Consider the following 25,153-nt stretch of genomic DNA (forward strand, 5'->3'; position numbering starts at 1 on the left):
GAGTAACGAGAAAAAAAAATAGTCTACTTGGGCAACTATTTAGGAAATGAGCAATAGCTAAAGGACTGGGAACGAGGGAATATCAAATTCACAAGTAATTTCAACAGAAACACTCGCAGCCCCACAATATCCTTGCTAATGCTATATCTCTTGCAATTCTTTTGCTGCTAGTGGCAACATGTGTGCAGCAAATACTGAGTTTGTCATGGTAAGACACTGAGGTGGAGGGCTGAGGGTTTCAAGGCAAACGAATAAGTAAGTAGTATGTGTGCATTTTTTCATAAGGTTGAGTAGTTTCAGTTGTCATAAACAGACTGCCAATACATGACCGCGGGGGGGGGGGGGGGGGGGGCTATGCGGCGCGATTTCCTGTCGATACAGCAAATCACACCGCACAGCTACTCTTATTAACCTGCATTTTAGTTCCATTTAGCATTTTAGGACTACTGGATATGTCGTGAATATGTGATAAAATAAACAAATGAAGCAAAAACATTAGACGTAGTCATTTATGTATTTAGGAAAATGATCCAACATTTAGTACATATCTGTGAGGAAAAAAAGCATGAGAACCTGTGCTCTCAGTATCTGGTTGGATTAAGTTCAGGACTTTGACTTGGCTGATCTAAAATACCATCTTTATTTTTCTTTGGTAAAACAGCTGGTGTGCTGAGGGGTGTTATCTTGCTCCAAAGCCCGCTGTTGAGATTCAGCTCACAGACAGATTTCCTGACATTTTTCTTTAGAGTCACTGGTATATTTCAAAATGTATTGCTCCATCAATGATGGCCAGCTATTCTGGCCCAGCTGCAGCAAAACAGACCCAAACCATGATACTACCATGGCCATGTATTAGAGATGGGATAAGGTTGAAGTGCATTTTTTTTCTCTTTTCTCCAAAAATAAACTTTCTCATTTTAACTTAATCTGTTCATAAAACATTGCTCAAACAGCTTTCTGTGTCATGGTTCCTGGGCCTAGAAATATCTTTGTTTTTGTAGTTCCTGGTTTGTTTCTTTATATTTATATTCCTAGATTTTGGTTCTGGTTTAGTTCTGTTCATGGTTACTGTTTAGATTTCTTGGGTTACTGTGTCTCGTCTGTGTCCTGTTCTCATGGTTGTCTGGTTCCCCTGTTTAGCTGTGTCAAATTTATCTCGTCTTCCTTCCAGTTCCAGTATGTCCCCCTTTCCATTATCTGTGTCCTTAGTTCCCTGCCTGCTTCCCTTTTGTATTCCCTTCTGTCCTTGTCTCGTTTGTGTATTTTGGCCTTAGCGTCTCCTGTGTTTTATCCGTCCCTTCTCTGTATCATTTATCTTCTGTCTCTGGGTCAAGTTCGTAGGTCTTAGTTCTGGTCTCTGTGTCTTCCTGTCTTACTTTGATAGTCTCTTGTTTTGTATTTAGTTTTACTTCCTTTGTCTCATCTTTAGTGATTAGTTTCAGGCATGCTCCCTGATGTGTCTTATCTCCCTGATTACCTCATGTGTATACAATACCAGTCAAAAGTTTGGACACACTCACTGATTCAATTGAATGGGTGAGTCCTGCTTTGGGGTCTTTTCCTGACTAACACAGCGTTCCATGACATTCTGGATTCTTCATGTGAGCTTAAGCAAACTGCAACTGAGCAGCAGTGGCTGTCTCCTTGCATTCCTCACATACCCACCATAGTTGTTCAGTTTTCTTTTGATCATGGACTCATTAAAATTAACCAATGTGAGAGAGGCCTGGCAAAAATTTACATTGAAGGCGAACTTTTACACTGGCCTCTGTTCCTGGTTTGTGTTGCAGTTTTTCAAGTTTCACTATGAATCGATGAGTAGTTGGAAAGTGTTTGCAGATGACCTAATAGCAACAAAAGAACTCACAAGCTTTTTGGTGCAGCACCTTCTTTGTGACAGATTTTACCAAGCAAAAGCCACTCACAAACCAGTTGCTGAACACCAAGTGACTGGTGGTTACCAGGTGGATACTGGGGTGGTCACTGATCAGTCTTTAGGCCCATGTGACTGAGGCCTTAATTAACCAACCTTTCTCCCTCACAGATATGTAAAAATGACAAAGTATAAAATTCAAAACTGTTTAATTGGGTTCACTAAAACTCATGTTTTAGGTCACGTTTATGCAGAAAAGTAGGAAATCTCAAACTGCAGCTGTAGTATGTGATGAGAGTAGGACAGCTGTGCCCCCCCCCTCCCCATACCCCTACTTCTGCTGAATTTGTGATAAGACAAAATCAGGGAAAAATGAAAAACATCTATATAAATTGAGTGCATTTCAGATGTCAGAGGAGCAGGAGAACAGTGTCATGTTCAAATTTTATTCACAGTATATGACGATCACATACAAAAGAGACTGCTTTCAATAAAATAAAGGAAGATCCTTTTAATTTGTGGATTTTCTCCCTAATGCAATTTAGAGTCATCTTTGTGCCCACTTGTGCACGCGTTTGCACTACTTCAGAAACTCACGAGGGGTGTGAGGTTATTAACAAGCATGTCTCTCTGTTCTGTGTAACCATAGCAACCTCTGGTCACCTGTTCAATGAGGTCAGCTACCAGCATTACAGAGAAAATACCATAAAAACTGAGCTTTGCTTCAGGATGTGTGATTGTGTGCATCTCCTCTGCGTGCGGTATGTGTGCTATGGAGTTAGATTTCCCGCTTGTGGTTACCAAACAGTAGAGGCCAAGCTGCTGAATCAAGTGTCTATTCAGCCTCATTACTGGCTGTGCGAAAAGAGGAAGAGCACAGGAGCTGATGAATAAGCAGAGGGAGAAGAGAGAGGGAAGCAAATTAGAGGGCAAAACTGAGGAGTCAATTGAGCTGTGGCATCACACTCCATCCCTCTTCCAGACGCTCTCAAATGAAATCTTCAGGTCATGCTTGTTGCCATCATTAAGACTGTGTTGCTATGGCGATGTCTGCAGTCATTCCTCTCGCCAGTTTCAGATTGTTTCAAAGTGACAGAGGGAAGGCGAGCGAGCGAGAGAGACGCTACACGGCACGGAGAAATGTAGAAGCTAGGAGAAGAACAGTGTGAGCACATATCAAACACATGCAGGAAATGCAACGAATGAATTTGTTTGAAGGGTAATAAAATGTTACTCTGGTTACCAGAGCTAATAAATCCATTTAGTCAGCACAGAGCAATCTTGTGGTTCTGGTTTCGGTTGTAGTTTTTGTTCTAGTTTGTATTTGGTGAGCTCTCTATGAAGGTAGATATCTTCATAGCGCTCCGGTGTCACGATCTCCTGTGTTTCATCATCTTTAGTGTATCTGCCTTTTGTCTGTTTATGCATGTCTTTTTTATGTCTTATTATTGTAATCGCCCATTTTAACTTGGTAACCACTTTCTTTGTGGATCACAGGCTATTTTACTTCCTGTCTTTGTCTTTATGCTGCCTAACCAGCCCTAGATAACTGCATCTGGTTTCCAAATTAGTTCTCATAGTATTTATATTTCAGTCTTTCCCTCTGCAAGTTGTCAGGTTTAGTTGCAAATCATGGTCACGGTGTCTTTTTTTTTTTTTCCGAACAAAATCCACCTAATGAAAAGTTGGCAGTTTCTCCCTCACCATCGACAGCTCCTCAGTTTTCCCCCTCCCCTCAGGTTAAGAGTCTGGGTGTCATCCCTGATGGCACTGTATCCTTTCACTCCCATATCAATAATATTACCAGGTCTGCATATTTCCACCTACGAAACATAAATCGCCTCCACCCCTCCCTCTCCCCGCATACCACCTCCATCCTTGTTTATAGTCTCGTTACCTCCCGTATTGACTATTGTATTTCCTTTCTAATTGGCCTCCCTCACAAATCCCTCTAGAAGCTTCAAATAGTTCAAAACTCAGCTGCTTGCATTATCACCAGAACCCCCTCATTTCACCACATCACCCCAGTCCTACAGCAGCTCCACTGGCTTCCAGTTAAGTTCAGAATCTAGTTCAAAATCCTTCTGCTCGCATTCAAGGCCATCCACAACCTTGCCCCTCCTTGTCTAGTCGAACTTCTTCACATCACCTTCTCATCCCGCACCCTCTACTCTTCCTCCTCTATCCGCCTTCCTGTTCTCCCTGCCTGCTTCAGTACTATGGGGAACAGAGCTTTCTCCTGCTCTGCTCTCCAGCTATGAAACTCTCCCACCAGACATTCACAATACTGACTCTCCTCATATTTTCAAATCATGACTCAAACATTACCTGTTCCAAATTGCATACTCGCTTTAGTTCTTTTGGTCATTTTAGTTTCTTGCTTGTACTTTTTGTCTTGTTTTCACCCCTGTAAAGTGTCCTTGGGTGTCATGAAAGGCACTTATAAATAAAATGTATTATTATTATTATTATTTCTCTCCAATAGTTCCTTTAGGAGACCTGTGGTTTTTTTTTGTTTTTTTTTTTTGGATATTTTCAATCGTTTCAATCTGAGCATTTCTTTTCTTCTTTCTTTTTTTCTATTGGGCTTAAATTCAGTATTGATCAGGCCACACTTTATACCACTGAAGAACCAACTTCATTATATTTGCCCAGTCAAAATTAAATCTGAATAACTGAAGCAGTGCAGAAACAAAACAGACAAGATAGGCAAGCTCAGTTCACTCTTCCCAATTTCAGTACATATTGAGGTACATATTAAGACCTAAAAAAAAAAATTAAACAAATAAATAAAAAAAAAACAACAGTAAATGGTGTTGGACTTAGTTATTAGTTTAGCAATAAAATCAGGTCAGATATGAAATACTTATTAGCCCATATTTGGGGAATTCTTTAAAACTATCCTCCTGAAAAGTATTGTTGCACTATAGTCTGGGAAGTGTGAATTCAGCTATGTTTGCATGAAGAACATCTTAATCGGCTCTGAGCTCATCTATCTTATTACCCAAGGACCTCACAGTGCCCAAGATGATAGCTGGAATGGGAAGTATATATTTCCTACTCTTAGTTCTCCGCTTAGCAACCTCCCTAACTCCTCAGGGGTGTATTCAGCAACATCAGTGGCTCCCATGTGTAAACAATGCAGCTCTCCATTGACACAAAAAACAAACAAAGAAAAAAACCAATCAACACCAAAACACATAAGAGCTGTTGCAACAGGTTGCCACTCAGCCCAGTGTCAAAAAAGACTCACACTCCACACCTGCATGGATATCATTGAACATTACATGTCAGCTGACAGGCAAGAGGCCATGATTGTAAAGCATGAATGAAGCAGCTGACATGACTCAGCCAGTCAAAGTGCAGATTCTAATACTGCTCTTCATTCACATCACCTGCATATGGCCAATTTTGGGGACTTTTTTTCCATATGATTGATGAACACAATCATATATTTATGGTTGGAGCATCACTTCATTTTAGTATAAACTGAACTGATGCTCCAGTGTGTTTGTTTTACAGCTAAATTGTCACAATTCGATTGAATTGTGACAATTTTTTTCAATTAATACCTGAAAAAAGAATTTTTTCAGGTAATACCTGCAATGTTACAAAGCAAAATATCCAATGTTACAGCTTAAGTTAAAAATATATTTGCAATCAGTTCCTCTGGCTGGTCAACAAGCTTTTTCACTGTAGACCAACAATCACAAAGAATGATTAAACAACTGTGGAGATTTTAGAATTTTGAAAATTTTGTAAGTTGCAGTTTTAAAAGTTTCTTGTTTTATAGAAATCTGTTTTAGGGACTAAACAGTTTTAAGCTATGCACTGGAGTATTTAGTAATATCTTGATGATGAGCAACTGTTCCAGAACCATAAATCACCTGACAGATAAAAATAGTAGAGCAGAATGCCATTATAATAAAGGTATAAAAAAACCCACACACAACAGTAAAGCAAAGTGGATTAAACCAGTCAATGTGTTAGGAGAGACTTGCAGTGTTTGTCAAGCTTGCAATAGTTTGCCACGCAGAGACAACAGTAGTATTGATTTTTTTCTTTCAAATCATCAGCAAGAAATGTAATATTTTTATAGAAATATTTTCCAAATCATAGCTTTTCATTTAAGTTTAAACTGTCATTATGACGCTGCTTCTGCCGATTGATGATCTCTCCATTAGAGCTGGGAATCAAAAAGCAAAACACCCTGCAGTGAACATCCCTTTTCTCAAAGATAATGATGATGAAATCCTGATATCTGGACTGAGCAAAAGATCCAAACATCCAGCCAAATTCTTTTGAACATTAGGCTTCTAGCTTACATGAACTTTTACAGCAGGAGCATTTAACCTTTCATTAAAACTACAAGCCCGTGTTCCTCTTACATAACATGGGTAACATGACACTGACAAGACACCAAGCTACTTCTGTTTCCTCCTCTCTGATGCAGGGTCAATTGGTGCCATTCTAATCTCTAACTCGCAGCCATTTATCTTCTTCTTCATCTCTCTCTCTCTTCTCCCTCTCTCTTGGCTCCCTCTGTAAATATATTATCAGTCCTTTGTGTGTTTGCTCTGCTTATTGATCGTCTAGAGTCCAGATGCCTGATGTTTCAGAGAGACAGTGTGAGCTCATCCCTCAAACATTACTGACATTTGCCTTACTCCAGAAACACTGTACTAGCATGGGTAATGGCAAACTGAAAGCATGGACACAATTTAACCACTAAACTATAATGCATACAAGAAGTGTTTAGAAAATAGTGTTAACAAATTACCTCCTTTCTTACTTGGATTGTCGGCATACAAGTATTAGATCTCAAATCCATGTTAATCCCCGTTAACCCCTCAGTGCGGCATTTTCTTCCCTGCATCTTTCTGTGCTGGGAGGAGGGGGGAAAACAGTTTAAAGGAAGAGTGCACTCTTCCTTTAAACTGTTTTTTATTTGGTACTCAACAATTTATGGCACTTCTCATGTGCAAATGAGTAAACACTATCAACAGCTCCCCAGAGAGCACGTCATAAAAAGATTCTGAAAGCAGCGCAGTCATTTGTGACACCCATAACTCATTTGATTTCCAATACAGTCAAACAGCATGTCTTTAATTCTAAGAGAATATGAGTCTTTCTCTGGTTCAGCACTGATTTGATCCCTTTTTAAAATGCTAACATATGAGTCCAACATTTTTAAGATGCGGTGCTAAATCGGCGGAGTCCATTTGTGGTCAGAACTGTAAATCAACCAAAGCTGCCGCCATGCTAACACTGAAAAACCATCAAATGTAGTCTGAGGTTAATGTAAAATTTAATAGCTTCATCATCATACCATGAATATTATAACCCATATTTATCAATATTTTTAATCTTAGAACTCAGTTTAGACTGGTATTTGTTGTACACACTACACTGAAAGTAAAACACTGGTCACATCATCTCTGCGGTCACCACTCACGATAGAGCACAGACACGCACACACACTCATCACGGCTCTGGTAAAAACCCCTCCCTTCTCTCTAAGAGCCTGCAACAGCTTTCAAGATGATACGTCAGGGTTATTGAGCATTAACATGGAAATGTTATGGTCACTTTCAAACTCCTGCCTCCTTGACTTGACTTTGTAATGCAGACCAGAGCACTAGCCCGGCATGCCATCGCCAACCTGGCACAAGAGCCGAGAGGACAGAGGGCATTTAAACTGATTTATGCCTGTGTGAATACATTATCTTACCACCTTTGACCTCCACCGCCTCTTAATACGTTCCTATTCTTGGACGTGATCGTCCACATTACAATAAACTCACTTTCAAAGGGATCTTATTATTCAACAGTAAAAACCCATGCCTTCAGTGGCTATAACACCACATCAGCTCACACATAATGAGTACGACGTAAGAGAAAAGGAAATGGAGTGATAAAGGAGACACGAAGAAAAAGACAGCTGAGGAAGAACAAAGAGAATATAGAAAGCTTTCAAATTCTGGTTGAGGGTGGAGGAGCCTTGGGAAACAGCACTCCGAGGGTGGGAGCACACCAAAAACTGACTAACTAGAAATAGTAACACTCACAGGCTGCAATTAAAACAAGCATCTCCAGTGCTGAGTTGAGGACTTTTAAGATTCTGAGGAAAGATGCTCTTTACAAATTGGAGGCTGAGATTTCAGAGGGTGCAAACACATAAGTGGTAGGAAAAACAGACTCAGAAATGTAGCCAAATAAGCTCTCAAGTATCAATGTTAAAGGGCAGATTCGCTGCATCCAAGTACAAGACAAGTGTTTAGTGCTTTGTTGTGTTCCTGAGGTGCAGTTAACTACTGCAACATTCATCCCTAATAATATATTTTAGGGATAACATCCCCACAACATCGCAAAACTTGGAAAAATACCAGAGTGAAAATTGACAAAACAGATTGAGTTCCTCTCTTTACATAAATCTGAGCTAATGAGATTTTGAATTTGGTGTTATGATTCATGCAAAACTCTGCAGCCGGAAGATCTAAGAAAAAACAAACATTTAAATCCCCTTCACTGGTGTTCTGTTAGGTTTGCATCAATTTTACCATCACTTTGCTATCTGTAATAAAATATTCACCAGAGTTTTTGCAAGGTCAATAATGAACCTTGATGCTAAAAGTTGTTTACTAGTGGAGCAACACTTCAGGGCTTTACAGGCTGTGTGTCTCAAATGGTTTTAATGGACAAATGAGGAAGGCATGTTAAGTGCACTAGGATCAATCTTTCTTCAGTCCTGCCACACAGTCACTGCTCAGGTTTCCTCTTAGAGTCCAAACACTTTGTGGCTTCCTGTGTCCTCTAAATATGGCTTGAATATATTCTTCCTGTGGTGAAATTGAGATACCGTAGTTAGGATGGGTTTTAACTTTCCAGATCAGCTGTGTCCAGTGAGCCTGCCTGTCTGCCTGCAGAGAGCATCTGCATGTATTTTTGACACTGCTGGGGGCAGTGTCAAAAATACATGGTGGAACCGGTCTTTGGACTACTCTTGCGTGTGCTGTTGTTGGTCTATCAGCCAGCCACAGAGAAGACTGAAGTTATCCAAAGAACTGAAGTGAAACTGAACATTAAAAACAATAAAGTGTGCACTGCAGTGACTGTCTGTAGTTTCCACACTGCATTTGTGATGGTTTTTTTCACGCTTCTCCCATTCTTGGTGAACTCCACTAGTTCTCCCTTCCTTGTTCATGTCGAGCACTGTGCAGCTTGAATTTTGGAGGACTGCAGGAAAGCATGTTTACAGTAGTTAAAAACCCTTCTCCATAGGCAAATACCTCGGTAGCATAAATTAAGCATTAGTCACAATTTTAGTTCAACTTCCCCTGGTAGTGAAGTGCAGGAAGGGGAGAGAGGCATGGATAATGCCTCTTCTTACTTCTTAGTTTAAAAAAAATAAAAAATCACCAGTTAAACCATTCGGTCATTGATAAGAAAACATTAGCATTGATTTGTGGTGTAAAATTCTGTGGATTTGGGATGAATCATTACTTCCAACTACATGGACAATAAAATCTTAACATTTATGTCCAAAATGCAGAACAGTAAGCACAGGCCAGTGTCTAGTCATTGTCTCTAAAGCTATACACATTCGACCTACATCAAATAAAGGGTAAAGAAAAAAAAAATAATAATAATCAGTGGCTGAAGGACTTTCCAAGAGTATCAAAGTACAGTTTCCGGCTCTGCTAGTTGGTTTCTTGCTCCCTCCTGGAAGGCTGGTACTTTCCCAGCACCAAGCATCTCCCCTCATTTTGACTGACTTTATGAGCATTATTTAATAAAATCACTCAGTTGATTTAATGCTGCTGTTTGGATGACTTTTGTTATGGGCTGACCAAGGCATGGAAGCAGTAACAATGTCAAACTACAAAAACTACTTTTGTGTTTGACCAGTTTTCATTCAATTTATGTTTACATTAAATGTGTGAATCCTTTTATTGAGGCAACATACACACAGCTTACTTGTCACATAGCATAAAGAGGCAGGAGAAACTAGAAGGAAAGCAAGCAAACACATCCATGTGTCAACGCACAAAATGCCAAATATCAGCTTCACAAATCAAGCCAGCGTTTAGCATCAGCTGAGCTAAACACCTTCTGTAAACATGCACTGTAATCTATTATCAACTTGTGAACACACTTTAACATTCAGCATCAATGAAGCGATCAGCAGACCGTATGAATGGAGGCTTCCAGTTTCCACAGCGGATGGTAATGTGTTACCAGAAAACATACAATCTCTGAAAGCTATTATCTTCTACAACAACTGCAATGTCTCAGTGTCACAAAGACTAAGTAACAGGTACTCTAAAACACCCGAATACCCGCAATTCAAAATAACTGCATGCCTCACTGTAGCCTATAAATTAACCTTTTGTTATACATATTCTGCCTCACTGATTTAAAAAAATGAGAAGCTGTGCCAAACAACCAATACGACAAAGTAAAACAAATAATGCAATCATTTAATGGGAAATGAAAAATCAATAATGTTTCTAAATATAAAATGCATTTGTGGCTTCTCTTCCTGCATTACAGGAATGTGCTCATAAGGATGTATGGCTTTAATACACATTATGAGACAGATGATTGCTGAATCCATCATCATTTATGAAACTGCTACTATTGTACACTGCTGAAGCACAAACAGATAAATATATAATTAACCCCAAACAAGCTAAAAAAGCACACAAACAGCATACTCCAATTCCCTGGTGGTCATTTTTCCTGCGTCGTTCAGAGGGGTGGATAAAATGTGATATGGGATAATATGTGATGGAGGGGCGAAAGTAACATCACAAGGAGGCTTCATGTATGGCAATATGTGTGTGCATATTAATGAAGGCTCTAACCCTGTGGAGATCCTGAGGAAACATCTCAGTCAGCCAACAAAAGCATGCAGCAAGCAGAAGAGGAGGAAGAGGAGGGATTCAGGGTTGTGAAGCTGGCCAAGCGGGTGGTGCTTGGGGAGATGTGAAATGCTTTTATAATCATGGTAGAAGCACAAGTAAAAGGATCTTACTAAAAACAAATACAAATCATATTATATATTACATAGCGCTCTATTATCATATTTATCTCCAGACTAGACAAATCAAAAATGTGGCAATGAAAGCACCCCCTTCCTTGATATGAAACTCAAGTTTTTATACACTCACTGGAGAGGTTGGACCTCCTTTTGCCTTCAGAGCTGCCTTAATTCTTGGTGGCACAGATTCAACAAGGTGTTGGAAACACTGCTCAAAGATTTTGGTTTATATTGACATGACAGAATCACACAGTGGCTGCAGATGTGGTGGAACGAGAGATTCTTAGCATGAATGTGCTGCCAACAAATCTCAAAGGTCCACTGTTGGATTGAGATCTGATGACTGTGGAGGCCATTTGAATACAGTAAATTCATTGTCATGTTCAAGAAACCAGTTTGATTTGATGTGAGCTTTGTGTTATCCTGCTGAAAGACGGATACACTGTGGTCATAAAGGGATGGACATGGTCAGTAACAATACTCAGGTAGGCTGTGGTGTTTAAATGATGCTCAGTTGGTACTAAGTAGTACCAAGAAACTATCCCCCCACACCTTTACACTACCACCAGGCCTGAACCGTTGATATAAGGTAGACTGAATCCATGATTTCATGTTTTCTAAGCTAAATTCTGACCCTATAATCTGAATGTCACAGGAAAAATTGAGATTCTTCAATTCTCCAATTTTGATGAGACCATCCGTTTCCTGTTCTTACATGACAGGAGTGGTACCCTGTGCGGTCTTCTGCTGCTGCAGACCATCTGCTTCAAGGTTCGACATGTTGTGCATTCAGAGATGCTCTTCTACATACCTTGGTTGTAACAAATGGTTATTTGAGTTACTGTTGCCTTCTTATCAGCTTGAAGCAGTCTGGTCATTCTCCTCTGACCTCTGTCATCAACAAGGCATTTTCAGTCAGAGAACTGCTGCTCACTGGACATTTTCTCTGTAAAGAGCTGTTTTTATATGCAAAGGCAAGTGAAGTGAAGAGTTGAGATTCTTGGATGAGTAACTATTGAAAAAGAAAAGGAGACTCGCTTATTATGCATCAGGAGGGAGGCAAAGTCTGATTTGGTAGGAGGAACCGGCAGAAGCAGAACTGATTCCTCTCGCCACAGGGGAGGAAAATCAGCGAATATCAGCAAAGGCTTTCCATTTTCAATACAACAATGACTGAGTGTAGGTCTTACATGCATTAAATTTCACAATGAAATGCCACTGTGCAATTACTTTTGATGACACACTTCAGCAGAAAAATGTCAGAATTACAGTTAGAACCACAGCAGTCACAACAAGGCACACACACAAACACATTCAGAAAGAAAATAAAATGGCATGTCTTCACAAAGGCACACACACTTACAATGGATGGATAAGAGTCAAATTGGATAAAACAATCACGTTCCATCAGGATGAATTTAATCGTTTTTTTTTTTTTGACCCTCCGGTTTTTCATTGGGTCAACATTTCAGTTTGTCTAAGAATTTGGTTTCTGATCATGTACTAACAAAACAAATGACATTCACATCACCAGATTAGCCCCTGTTATAATGGAAAGATCAGTAGTCATTTTAGTACTGATCAATCAGGGATGCCATCAGCTATTATGTGAAGACGTAGCCAAGGACAACGTCCAGAATTCTGGGCCAGCGGCTGTCCGAGCCATCGTGTTGCAGGAGATGGCTATTTTGATGAATGCAGATAAAGTTAAAAAGCTGCTACAATGCTAAACTGCTGTCAGACTATAGCTGATGGTTTTGAAATTGAATTTCATACATGTGTTCCCTCCTTTGTGGAGGACTACAAACAGACTACAAATGAAAAAAAAAAAAGAAAAGAGAAAGCTCCTGGAACCAAAATTCTTATCCATTGCCTGTTTACAGAGATTAAGTGCCCCTTCTTCTTCTTCTATCAGCTGCTCCCTTGAGGAGTCGCCACAGTGGATCATCTGCCTCCATCTCACCATATCCCTCACATCCTCTTCTGTCATGGCAACCTTCCTTCACTACATCCATAAACTTTCTCTGTGGTTTTCCTCTTTTCCACCTGCCTTGCACCTCAATCTTCAATATCCTTCACCCACCATAGTGGTAATAAGCTAATATTAGCATGCAATTATGCTAAATTAAGATGGTCAGCATTGACAGTATAACTCATACTTGACATTACCACGTCAGCATTATCAGTGCGAGGAGGATCTTGACATTTAGCTCAAAGCTGAGATACACCCTCACAGACACTAGTGTGGACATCCCCCCTTTTTTAAGACCCCTGTGTCTTTCTAATCTTATCTATAGTACCTACTCATAAAATATTAATCATGCCTTAGGTGCCAGAAACAGATAATGTCAGGAAAAGTAATAAACATTGATATGACCTTTTTCTTGCATTCGTTCCATAGCATTATTTCTCTGTTGGGCTTTTAAATATGTTGAGAGAACTGTAATCTACAGAGATCTGTGTTTCCAAACATAATGTATTATTCAGAGGAAAACAGCAATATGTAAGATTTTGATTCATACAGGAAAGAGCTGCACACACACACACACACCATACAAACATTCTGCTCAGCAGCTGAAGGTGCTTCGTGGATGTATTTTACAGATTATTTTAGTCCCCATCAGTGGTCGCAGTGCAACAGGCAGAAAGCACAGAACATAATGACCTACCAGTAATGAACGACGCTGACATTCACATCAATCGGTGATTGATGTATGGGTTTTTTTTTTTTTTTTTTTGCATTTATCAGGCGGACACACACACACATACATACATACATCAGGCTCTGATTTCAGTCAAAGTCATTTCAGTCAGGAAATGACCTGCAAGGGAATTTGTATCACAAATGCAACACCTTGCCTCATTGCTGTTCTGCTCAGTGTGTCCATTTGCACGCTCAGGACAGATAAAGGGCCCATCTGATGCCCACTGTTGCAAGCACATCGATGCTTTTGCAGGCGGGAGGGAGGTAGGGAAGTAGGGGGGCAGGAAAGAAAAATTGCAAGCGGGGGTGGGGGTGGGGGGGGGGGGGGGGGGGGGTGGGGGGTGTTACTAGTATGAGTAACATCCCCCTTGTGAGAACAGGGGTCAAGATCAATGCCCTGACATAAAATGAGAAAGGAAGAGGTGTGAGAGAAGAGAGATGGTGGAGCAAAAAGACGGGAGGAAAGACGAACTGAGTATCCAGAACAGACTGAACAAAAGCAATGCAGAGAGGGGCTGAAATCGGCAAAAGGACAGCAGAGAAACTGGGAAATGTGAAATATGGTTAACGACAGTTGAAAAGGAAACGGCAGGACTAAAGAGTGATGGAGACAGAAAACAGAAAATTGGAGAAAAATGGAGAAACTGGAGTGTAAGAGATTTCACTGTGAGAGCATAAATGCCCCAAAAGCAGTGAGAGGACAGATTGGTGGATGGGACTGCTCTGAAACGTCTTCAAGGTCCTCTGACTTCTACTGAAGTCTCCTATCTGCAGACAGGCTTTTTGCTTTTCTGACAAATTGTTCTTTATTTCCTCAATTTCTTTTAAACAGCAGAGTCATTTTTCTTTCTTTTGTTCAGTGGATTCTGCGACGATTATCAGGCTTTTGGCTATCGTCGCACATTAGACGGCATATGGAACTGTGACTTTTGGCTTTCTTCTCTCTTTCTCCTTTCCATTAAAAGCTTCTCTGACTCATTAATGAATCGCTGCAGCATTAAACATTAATGTTATCATTAAACAGTGATAGGTGAAAACAGAGGGTCAGTTGTGGCTCAGACAATGTAACCTCAGTTGAATGAATCGAGAAATTAACTCATGATGTATCACTCTCTTTCTGGAAATAAGGGAGTGACAAAAAACAACATTAAGTGACTTGGCAAGGTTGTTTTTGAGCCTTCAGAGTTGCTTCACCACTTCTTCAAATGGATTCTACACATTCCTCGTGGATGGTGAGCTGCGTTAAGATCTGAGGATGGTTTTGCACAAAAAGTCTCTACCTAGACCTGTGATGCAACTTATCTATATGTGTGCTGTTTCTCCTACACCAGCATTGGCCCTAGTCCTGAAGTGCCTTTAGCATTTTTGTTTTTTTATTAAATCACTGGCTGAGTTGAGACTTACTGACAGCCCTGTTTCAAATTAGTTGGCATCAATGCAATTGGCACATGATCTTATGTCTTTTGATTGTTTTACCCGGGGCTCCTATGTCCCTTTTTTATGTTTATCTTTGTGCTTGCTCGAGCAAGTTATTAAACTTGCTCGAGCGGTGACATCCCTTATTTTATGATTTCCTTTGGGATAGGTAACAGATTTAGAGGCATGCTCAGGAGATGAACCCAGGCCTTCTTGCAAGCAAGCAAAAATTATACCCAGTGGATATGACTGATAAAAATCTATTCAAAATTTGGATAAATTAAGACTTCTGTCAAAAGAATAAATATTGCTGACAGAGTAACTGTGTCATAAGTTCACCCCCTGGGAAACTTTGTGAAAAACTGCAACAACGACCTAAACTCCTAAGGTAGCCAAGTCCTGTCAGAATAAAAATACAGTGCTTCTGAGGAAAGCAACTTTTTACCCTGAGAATACCATCTGAGAGAGTTAAACAGTAGAAAACAAAAAAATAAAAACAGTCTTACTCTCATCAGGGTTTGGTGAGGCAAGGATGGCGCTGTGCTTCCTCTTCACCTCTTCAACTTTCTCTGCCAGGGATTCGATGAAACCCCGGATCTCTTCCACCTGTCAAGACAGCGAGACCAAAAGACGCTTTACTTCTGCTCAGTACTGAAGTGGGAAGCACCAGTGACTAACGTGACAGATGCTGTGAACCTGGTCCACATGAAAGAACACTCAAATGTGCACTCAAAATTGGGTAGCGACAGCATCAGTGAGCTACCAATGTATAGCAAATGTGAACAAATTGGCACCAGGTTCTTCTGCTTGAAATGCAGTAATAACTGCATTAAACTGCATTTTTTTTGTGGCTTCCATAGCTCTGCTTGAACTTTTCCTTTTGGTACAAACTGGCAAATGAACTAGCTGAAGAGTTTTACCTCACAACAGGTGAAAAGCTGTTTTCTGGATATTTCAGTGATGACTGTAGTTTCATACTCATCTTACAGAGTGGTATCAAAAGCAAATAAACGAACTATGACATTGTGCTAACACCGTCTTTAAATGCAATAAAGAGAACTGATCCTTGAAGTGCATCATATTCATTTCCTCCTTTGAACTCCACATTATCTGCCACTGAGATCCAGGACTGATATTCTAACCCATCGCCTCTCTCCTATACTGCCTGCCGCCTCGCCACCAGCTGTGCTGTCTCTGGCTCACGGTGACAGCTGGAAGAGCAGCGGGTCACGTCTGTCAGTGACTTCATCAATCTCTACTTTCATCTCAGCCCATCATACTGCTGATCATTTTCTCCTCCTTTACACCTGCTCTGCTACAGGCCAGCCTATTCCCCTGTCATTCTTCTCTTCATTCATGGTCATTTCCTTGCACATATCTTTGGTTTGTCTCTTTCACTCCAATTCCACCTTTCCTCTATCACTTCTCGCAGCTCTGCTACATTCCTGAGCTTTCCTCCTCTCAGCTTCAGTGATTATTTTCCAGTTATCGCTTTAATTAGCATCTGATTGGCTCTGTTTTTTAAATAACATAATTGGCTCTGAAACACAACTGGGAGAGAGACTAGACACTGCAGGAGGCTCACTTAGGCAAATGCAGAGTTAAATATCACAGATAGGAACTGAGCAAAAGTTAAAGATGTAGAAGAGTGAGAAAGGATTTCAGGAAGGAAGAAGTTAAAGTGAGCAGAAGATAAAATCACTTTAAGCTGCCTTGGTTTCAAAACTATGTGTTAGTGAGTCATGGTGCATCTCTCAGCTCTTATGAGACATCAGATGAATTTTATTGGTATGAGAGAAAAAACATTATCACACAAGGCTAAAAAGCTCACAGACGTGTAAAAGCAAACTGATACATACACTTGGAGGCAAGTGTTGCAATTTTCTGACTTTTTAGCTTGACGCCAAGACATGCATCACTATTCTCTGTATCTTGTGCAAATATCCTATTAAATGGCCTAATCCCCAGTTGGATACTGCAGTTTTGCATTCATTTCAAGTTATTCTGGTGTAAAGGTCTAATGTTTATCTGGTAAGGAGAATGATTAGGCGCCTTGAGGCCACAGTGAGTATTTCTTGCTTTGGCTCACTTCATTCTTGCATCATCAGGTGAAGGATTTTGGAGGCATAAATGGGCCCTGTTACACAATGTATGAAAATAATATTTTTGACAAATAGCTAAAGATATGATATTTTTCACTGCCTTTTTTTTTTTTGCCTCATTGTTGGATCCTTCTTTTCTTTACAATTATTCATATTATAAAAGGGGCAAACTCATATTTTCCGAGGAAAGAGTTTAAAGGGAAACATGATTCAAAATTGCTCACAATTTAAAATATCAGTTTGATCTACTGAGATACTGATGGTAAACTATCTTTCTACAGCATCACAGATTTCATTGCCTAGTGTTTGCCGTTGAGGGTAAAAAAAAGTAAAATCAGGTTTCACTCTTTCATTGCAATTGTGTGCAGTGGTGAGAGTCCTAAAGTAAAAGATCTGATAATCAGACATCCTCAGTGCCAAACCAGATTAAAGCCTCAACACACAACACACAAATGTATTCATACACTTGATGCTGTTGAGCAACACACCAGGAAGAAAAGACTTCTTTAGAGCTGCAATCTAATGAGTCGTGTACTGTACTGTACAAAAGTCTTTCATTTCTTTAGATTTTATTAGGAAAATGAGAAATAGCTGTAGCAGGTTTTTTTAAAACATGTAAACATGAATAGAAACACAGTATATAAGGCAAAAACAGTGTTTGTACAATTCTAATGAACTTGAAAGTCAATATTTAGTATGACCATGTTTATTCTTCAACACAGCCCGAACTCACGTCGGTAATCTCTTGTAATTTCTTTAAGCAGTCTTTAGGAATACCGCTTCAGGCTCCTTGAAGAACATTCCAAAGTTCAACATTGCAACCATGACAGAGTCTCCACTGTGTTTTACTGATGGCTGCTGTACCTCCGTACAGTGCCGATCCTCTGTAATTTGGCAGTTTCCTCATTTTTTTTTAAGCACACCATGCCGAGATATGCCAAATTTTCACTAACTGATAACTTTGGCATTTGTCATAGATTCAACTAAAGAAATGGGAACAAATTAAGTGTTCTTGTGACAGGCTGCTAAAAACATAAAGATACAATTTAAAACTGGTTCTTTGCTAAGTTGTCTTATGATGATGATGATGATGATGTCCAAAGAAAGATCTTGAAAGACTGAAACACCTTGAAATCCTGGAAAAAAAAAAAATTTACAAGAAAGTCTGCCTCCTTGGAAGCAAATCGTAAAGAAACGAGATGTGGCTGTGCAACATCTCTGCGCAATACAAAACTTGCAGATTTCTCATATATCATTATGTGTTGGAGACAAACTATACTGCCAATTTTCATAATGAAGAAAGTAAATGTTACCTAAACGTAAGTAAGTAATGTAAGCAACGCCTTTTATTAATGTGTCATGAATGCATGTCCTAGTTTAATGAGTTTAAAAGACAAGCCACATCGCATAGAGCTAATCCTGATTGGAGCACCTATTAGAATTTCAGATTAAACTGATTAACCCCAAAACACTAATGTGAGTTTTGTAACGGCACCACTCTCGCTTTAATGTGGTTGAAAACCACCCAACGTTAGTATTTTAGGGTTACACAAATTATTAATAAAGCATACGTGAGTATAAACAATTCTTTTAATTACAATTTCTCATCATGTAACATCTATAAAAGAATTTAGTATATCGCAGAGATTTAGCCAGCATCAGGCAGATATTCTGCCAAGTGTTGTTGAAAGGATTAATTGATTGGTAGTTTGGCTTCTTTGTGGTATTTTTTGACCTCTTATAGGCAGTATGTGTGAAAACCTCTACATAAATATACATGCACGTAGATAGATACCGAGCAAAATCATACACAGCTGCACGCATCTTTACACAAATTCCACAACATAGAATCAATATGCACACTCTGAGGGTTGTGTTTACAGTGTGAAGGTCACAGTGGTATCTCCACTGTCTGTTATCCCTGCAGATCACCACTGAAAGCTTAATTAACACACCCAGCTGGTGTGAGAGGCCGACCGTGCCTGCTCTTCTTCTGCTCCCCTCACTACCTACATCTCTCTGTCGCACACTGTTACCCGTTCTTCCTCTCTCGTCTTGCTGTCTAACTTCTCCAAACCACTCTTTTCAAAATCTGCCTCTCTTGCTCTCCCTGCGGCTTGTAGCTCAGTGTCAAACTGTTCTCTGTGGATCCCCCTGTCTACACGTTTTAGTCAAACTCAGCTTTCTTCACTTTTTCACTTGAGACAGGCTGAAAATTACAGACAGATAAAGAGGGCTATGTTTCTATATCAGGGATACAGACAGTCTGTCAGAAGCAGGAGGCAGCAGTAGAACATAAATGAGACAAATGTAAGAGAAATGGCTGCAGCAATCCTCCAGAGCTAAAACATCCCATAATTACAGAGTTTGAAGTTATACCCTGGATTACCCCTGTACTGACTGTCAAACCTCAGAATCAGGATATTCAGACTCAGGAACTGAAGGAAGGAAGGAAGGAAAAAAAATTCTTTATACTTTTTTTAATAAAAAAAAAAAAACAACGAGGCATTCAGGTTGCCAAATTTTGCCAAATAGGGGTAGCTTTGAGTGTGTTTTCATATTTTGCAACCAAGGGGGCAGCACAGTGTTGCACTGTTTAGCACTGTCACTTCATAAAGGTTCCTCGTTCAAATCCATGATCTCCCTGTGTCTATGTGGGCTTCGTCCAGCATGCGGGTTTCCACAGTCAAAAGATTCTAAACTGACCAGAAACTTTCTTCCTGTGATGGGGCAGCGACCTATGTGACTGCCCAACTTCCTGTGTCATGACACCTGGGACAGGCAGTATCAGACCATTAGATGAGCTTTCAAGAAAATGGATGGCTGTACACACTGTAGCCTTATCTTTTTGGACTAAAATAGACAGGATACTGAGTCATGAGCAGATTGGTGATCTGGGGTGGTTTCTCTTCCAGTTTCAGATGATGCTCTCCTGTTGTGTTTTTTTGTTTCTTTCATGTGCACTGCAATATGGTGAAAGATGCAGTGACGATTTCCACTGTCAATTTAGCCTGCTCAAAGTGGAATCTTAATCACAAGGAATAAAAAAAAAAAAAAAAAAGTGGCCTCAGCTCAGGAAAAAAACAACTTAAAGTGTCTTACTTAAGTGCTGGGTCCACATTTACCAAAGAAGCAGTTGCACTGTGACTTGGCATCGATTCTGGGACTGTAGAGGTATTGAACAACATTCTTCCAAAAGACGGTCCCATTTTTTGTTTTGAGGATGGTGGTAGAGACATTTGGACCAGTCAGTCTAAAAATCACACCTGTGGGAGATGTTACAATAACACATGAAAAACATTTCTGCATACAAATTACTCAGTAACCCTTCTTGTCCTATTGATGGGGTCACTGTCATCCTGGAGGAGTCCTCTCCTATCAGGGCAGAAAAGTTAAATTGCAGCATGAAGATGATTCTTTGAAAAAAAACTTATCGCTATCGTTCCTTGGTAGAAAAGTGGACTAAAAGCTGGCCAGAAAAATTTTGATGACAGAGCCATCAGAGACCATTCATTGGTTCCAGTTTGTCCTCATTTCTTTTCCTGATTTCTGTGCAGTGGTCAGTGGAATTTTCCTGTTCTCCCTGTGCCTGCGTGGGTTCTGTCCAGCTTCCTCCCACAGTCCAAGAACATGCATGTTTAGTTAACTGGTGATTGGCCGTAGGTGTGAATCTGAGCATGAAGGCCTGTGTGTGTCTCTCTGTGTTAGCTCCACAATAGACTGGCGGCCTGTCCAGGGTATACCCTGCCTCTCGCCTCTGGGGCAACTGTGACCATGAACTGGATAAGCAGAAGAGCATGGATGGATTTCTAATTTTCTTCTAATTTGCCACCTCTATACAGCTACAAAGAAGAGCTAAACCTTCCTATTAACACATATGTACATACACATTAAACCTTAGATTAAAAAAAAAATACTAAAAACTTGGGGTGGTTAATGTACCTGAGGGACCTGCAACAGTAATAAGATTAGACAGCACTAATCAGCTAATAGCCGGTGAGCAGATGAATAAGCCACTGATGGTGAAGAATGAATGAGGCAGCTGAGGCCGATCAGCTACTACAAGCATGACTTCACTGCTATGCCTGCACTAACACTTTGCTCCATTTTAGAGCCCACTGTAGTAGAGTGTTTGAAAGATAAGCTCTTGATTTGCTGGTAATCTGCATTTCAACTCTCCCTTATTCTTTGGCTCATGAATAAAATAATAAGACTGTGGACACAAGCAGCTGAGATGGCCTGGTTGATTGGCCTGTGATTAGATGACTGCAAACTCTGTTAAAAAGATTTAATGGGGATATGCACACATTCGGGTGGGGTATTCACTGAATAATTATCAATATTTACATACTGTATATGCATTTTGATTGGCTTTGCCTCAGGGTTTCTCCAAAATCTGTGCCAGTGTGACACAGACTTGTCTCTAAGCTCACCAACATCTGGCAGAGTGCGCACTTCACAACATTTTAAATTTACATGAAGTTATATTGAATGGAGAAGCGCTAATCCAGATGGTGGGTGGAGAGGTGGAGGGAGTTAAACAGTCGAGATGGAAGCAGTGGCTGCGGATAAGCGTCACTGAGCACAATGAATGAATTCACATTTATCCACATGCTGCCCAGCTGCATGAATTAGTGGTTGTGGTTATATGAATTCCACACCTATAATTATCAAAGATTTACGATGACGAATACAATATTTCCATCACAAGTCTGTGAAGATGGCTGCCTCTTCTCGTTTTTGTTGTTTATCTGCGTTTTCCATGTTTTAAGACTGGCTGCGATGAAATATTAAATATCTATACAGAGGTTTTGATTGATCTCCCTTCTGCTCAGTCACTCATGATTGCGGCTTTTTGGTGATGTGTTTGTTGTCTCACGTTGCTTTGAAAGCTCACGTATCAAAGTGCTGGTTGTCAGACCTCTTTCATAACTCACGAATGCTGCTAAATGGCATTCAACCTTGCCCGACCCACCTTTGTAGAAGCATTTACAATGGTGATTTAAATACTTCAAAGACAAATCCCAGGTGTTTTAGAAAATGAAAGTAGTGGCACATAAAATACAAGAAATACAGCCGCAACTGTGGATAAACAACAAGACAAGTAGCAAAAATTAGAGCTTATAAAGATATACAGCTGCCCCTTTGCTTTCTTCCTACTTTCTGTGGGAGATCAGGACTATTAAAAGGTCATTACAGAGGCCACTGTTCTCACAGCGAGCAATGTCACCGGGTAAAAAAGGCCTGGCACCGTATGAATAATGATTCCCAGTAGGTCTCCATCTCCCTGGGGAGGAGATGTCAACTGCTGCTACACTGAAAGGAGGCCCTCTCTCTAAGAGCTATGATGATGTTCGGCTTGTACTCCCAGCACATGTATATGGCATGCACTGGGAAACACACTCCCAAATGTATGCGCAGATGCTGTTATACACAAGCTCAGTAAATTCAGCGTCTGTCATGCACATGAGGAAAGACTGAAGAGAAATACATGAAAATATCAATGTTATTCAGAGTTGGATAAGTAGAGCACTGGTGTGACATGTTGAATCAATAAGGACTTCTTCAATGAAATAAAATGCAGAACGATTTATGCCACACCAACAACAACATCACCAGTTATAAATCATAACAATTCACCCCTGAGAAGACAAACGGTATGAGATTGATTACAGCGCTCCGAAAAACCAGCACAATTAGATTCAGTATCAGAAGAGGAAAAATACCCGGGCAGGTTGTAGAGTAGCAGATGACCTGGACTGGAAAGTTATTAGTTATTATGTGTGAATGAAGAAAAAAATAGAGCTGACAGAAAGGAGGATCAGGACTGTGAGAGAAACAAACCTGTTCAAAGAATTCGTCCATAAAGCCTTTCTCCATCCCCACAGCAACTTCATCCTCCTCCTCGGTCGTCTCCTTCCCCTGGACACACACACACACACACACACACACACACACACACACAGGGAGAGAGAAATTATATGAAACAGCTAAATGATAAAGTAATAAACATGATCCATAATCCCCCCCACCCAGAAAAAAATACCCTAAAAAACACATGTAAACAAAATTTCTATTAACAACACAGGCATTGACTGGACTGGACCATTTTAGGTTATTTTTGCATAATTGCATAAGGTTAAATGGAACTGTTACAACAGCATAGCACCCTCCCCCATCCCACCCCCACCCCACCACCTGATTAGAATCAAGGAGCACTTAACCACACTTTTAATTAGAACCACAGGTTGAGTGATTAGCAAGTCATTACTGAATTAGAGCCTACAGGCAGAGAAAACCTTGAGTTTTGCACACTTCTTCTACATATACATTAATATATACATACGTAAGCATGCACAGATACATACAACCATTTCAGTTTAAAGGAATAAATCAATATTTTGATATCACTCCTATATCTGTATAGCAAACAAACTAAATCATGCATCAGGTTAGACTGCAATCAGGGGAATCTGGTTGCTGTAGCTGATCCAAATGGTAACAAAAGCCCCCTAGCAGTTCTCTAAAAGGTACAAAATATATGTATATCTTAAATATCCAACTAGAAAAGCTTATTAGGGAAAATAAACAACAGGGTTACTCAAAGAAAAAAAAAAAGCAAGTGTGGAAGCTGCTCAAACCCCTCAAAATGTCTGAGTCTTCTTCTAATAACAGTTATTTTCTGCTGTTTCCGAGATACAGTTACGTCACTAAAGTCTGAACATTTTCGGTGACTAAATCAATGCTTGGAAGCAAAAAAATGAAAACAAAAACAAAAACTTCAAACTCCTCAAACTTTTCACCATCTAGCCTGTGATTCATTTTGAAATGCATGCTTCTAATCACATATCAGCCATTATACTGCATTAGTGGGATCTCATGTGGCCTCATCTCATTCATCACAGCCACTGTCGAACTAATTTGGTTCCCCATTAGCGGCCTATGAGATCCATTTGCTTATCAAGGCTGTGAAGACAGAGTGCAGTTTTCATCTTCTTTTGCCTAAAATGACTCCTTATTCTTATCCCAAAATTTCCAAAACAGCAGTCAGAGAGTCTTGAATTATGCAAATGATGCATCCCAGTGTGTGTTGAAGCTATGACTTTATATCCTCTCAAATCTAAAGCCAACTACAAACCCCAACTATGCCACCAACTATGTTTTCTTTTAAAATCCTCTCTGAATAAAAGGCAAAAATTCCTCAGGAGTTGTTTGTTGCAAATGAGGGGATTTCATGGACTGTGGGGGTGGGAAGGGTGGGGGGTGGGGGGGCACAGATGAATACTTCCTTTAAAAAAAACAAAAATGTCAGAAAAATAAGAACATTTCCCTAAAAGAGTCCCTAAAATTCTGTAAACCATCACATCCAGTAAATATTTAAAAACCTCAGCGAGGCATACCCAGGTATTATTTATGCTCTTCATGTGTATGGGCAGTCAGCCAAGTTCAACCAGACAGAGAAACAAATGTGCATGCATTACAGGCATCAGGAGGCAGAAAGCACAGGAAACCTTTGCATAAAGTGAGGTCGGTGATCAATTTCTGATAGAAGGAACAATGGATTGACAGGATGCAGATATACATTATATGTATTTGACATAAGTTTTTGCTGCTGACATTACCATGTGTTTATCCAGTATGTATAATATACATTCATGGCCACTTTATTAGGTACATCTTAGTAATACTGGGTTAGACCTCCTTCTGTCTTCAGAGCTGCCTTTATTCTTTATTGGATAGATTCAACAAACTGCTGGAAATATTCCTTGGATATTCTGGTTGATATTGGCATGATAGAAAAAAGCCAAACAATAGTACAGTATACCACAGTTGTTGCAGATTTGTCACCTGCACATCCATAATGTGAATCTGCTGTTCTCCATCCCAAAGTACACAGTACAGAAACAGCATTATTAAAATGATCTTCTTATGGCCTCCAACAGTGGACTCATATCTGTACTTGTCCTGCTAGCCCTGAGTGCAGCGTTCGATACTGTTGACCATAATATTTTACT

At 40.0% G+C, this 25,153-nt stretch overlaps 1 protein-coding gene across 5 annotated transcripts in view; it reads right to left on the reverse strand.

The window, feature by feature from the left end:
• The window catches only part of stx1a (syntaxin 1A (brain)), a 70,642-nt gene that overhangs the window by 26,594 nt on the left and 18,895 nt on the right, over positions 1 to 25,153 (reverse strand). For all 5 annotated transcript variants that reach the window (XR_004020799.1, XM_030744555.1, XM_030744553.1 and 2 more), the window contains exons 2-3: positions 22,983 to 23,060; positions 15,543 to 15,642 (exon numbers count right to left, since the gene is read on the reverse strand). Coding sequence is in view for 4 of the 5 variants with exons in the window: in XM_030744555.1 (XP_030600415.1) it covers positions 15,543 to 15,642; positions 22,983 to 23,060 (178 nt within the window). In the remaining variant the exon portion in view is untranslated. The remainder of the gene's footprint in view (positions 1 to 15,542; positions 15,643 to 22,982; positions 23,061 to 25,153) is intronic.

The sequence above is a fragment of the Archocentrus centrarchus genome, chromosome 13, assembly GCF_007364275.1.
Source record: "Archocentrus centrarchus isolate MPI-CPG fArcCen1 chromosome 13, fArcCen1, whole genome shotgun sequence".
Classification (NCBI taxonomy): Eukaryota; Metazoa; Chordata; class Actinopteri; order Cichliformes; family Cichlidae; genus Archocentrus; species Archocentrus centrarchus.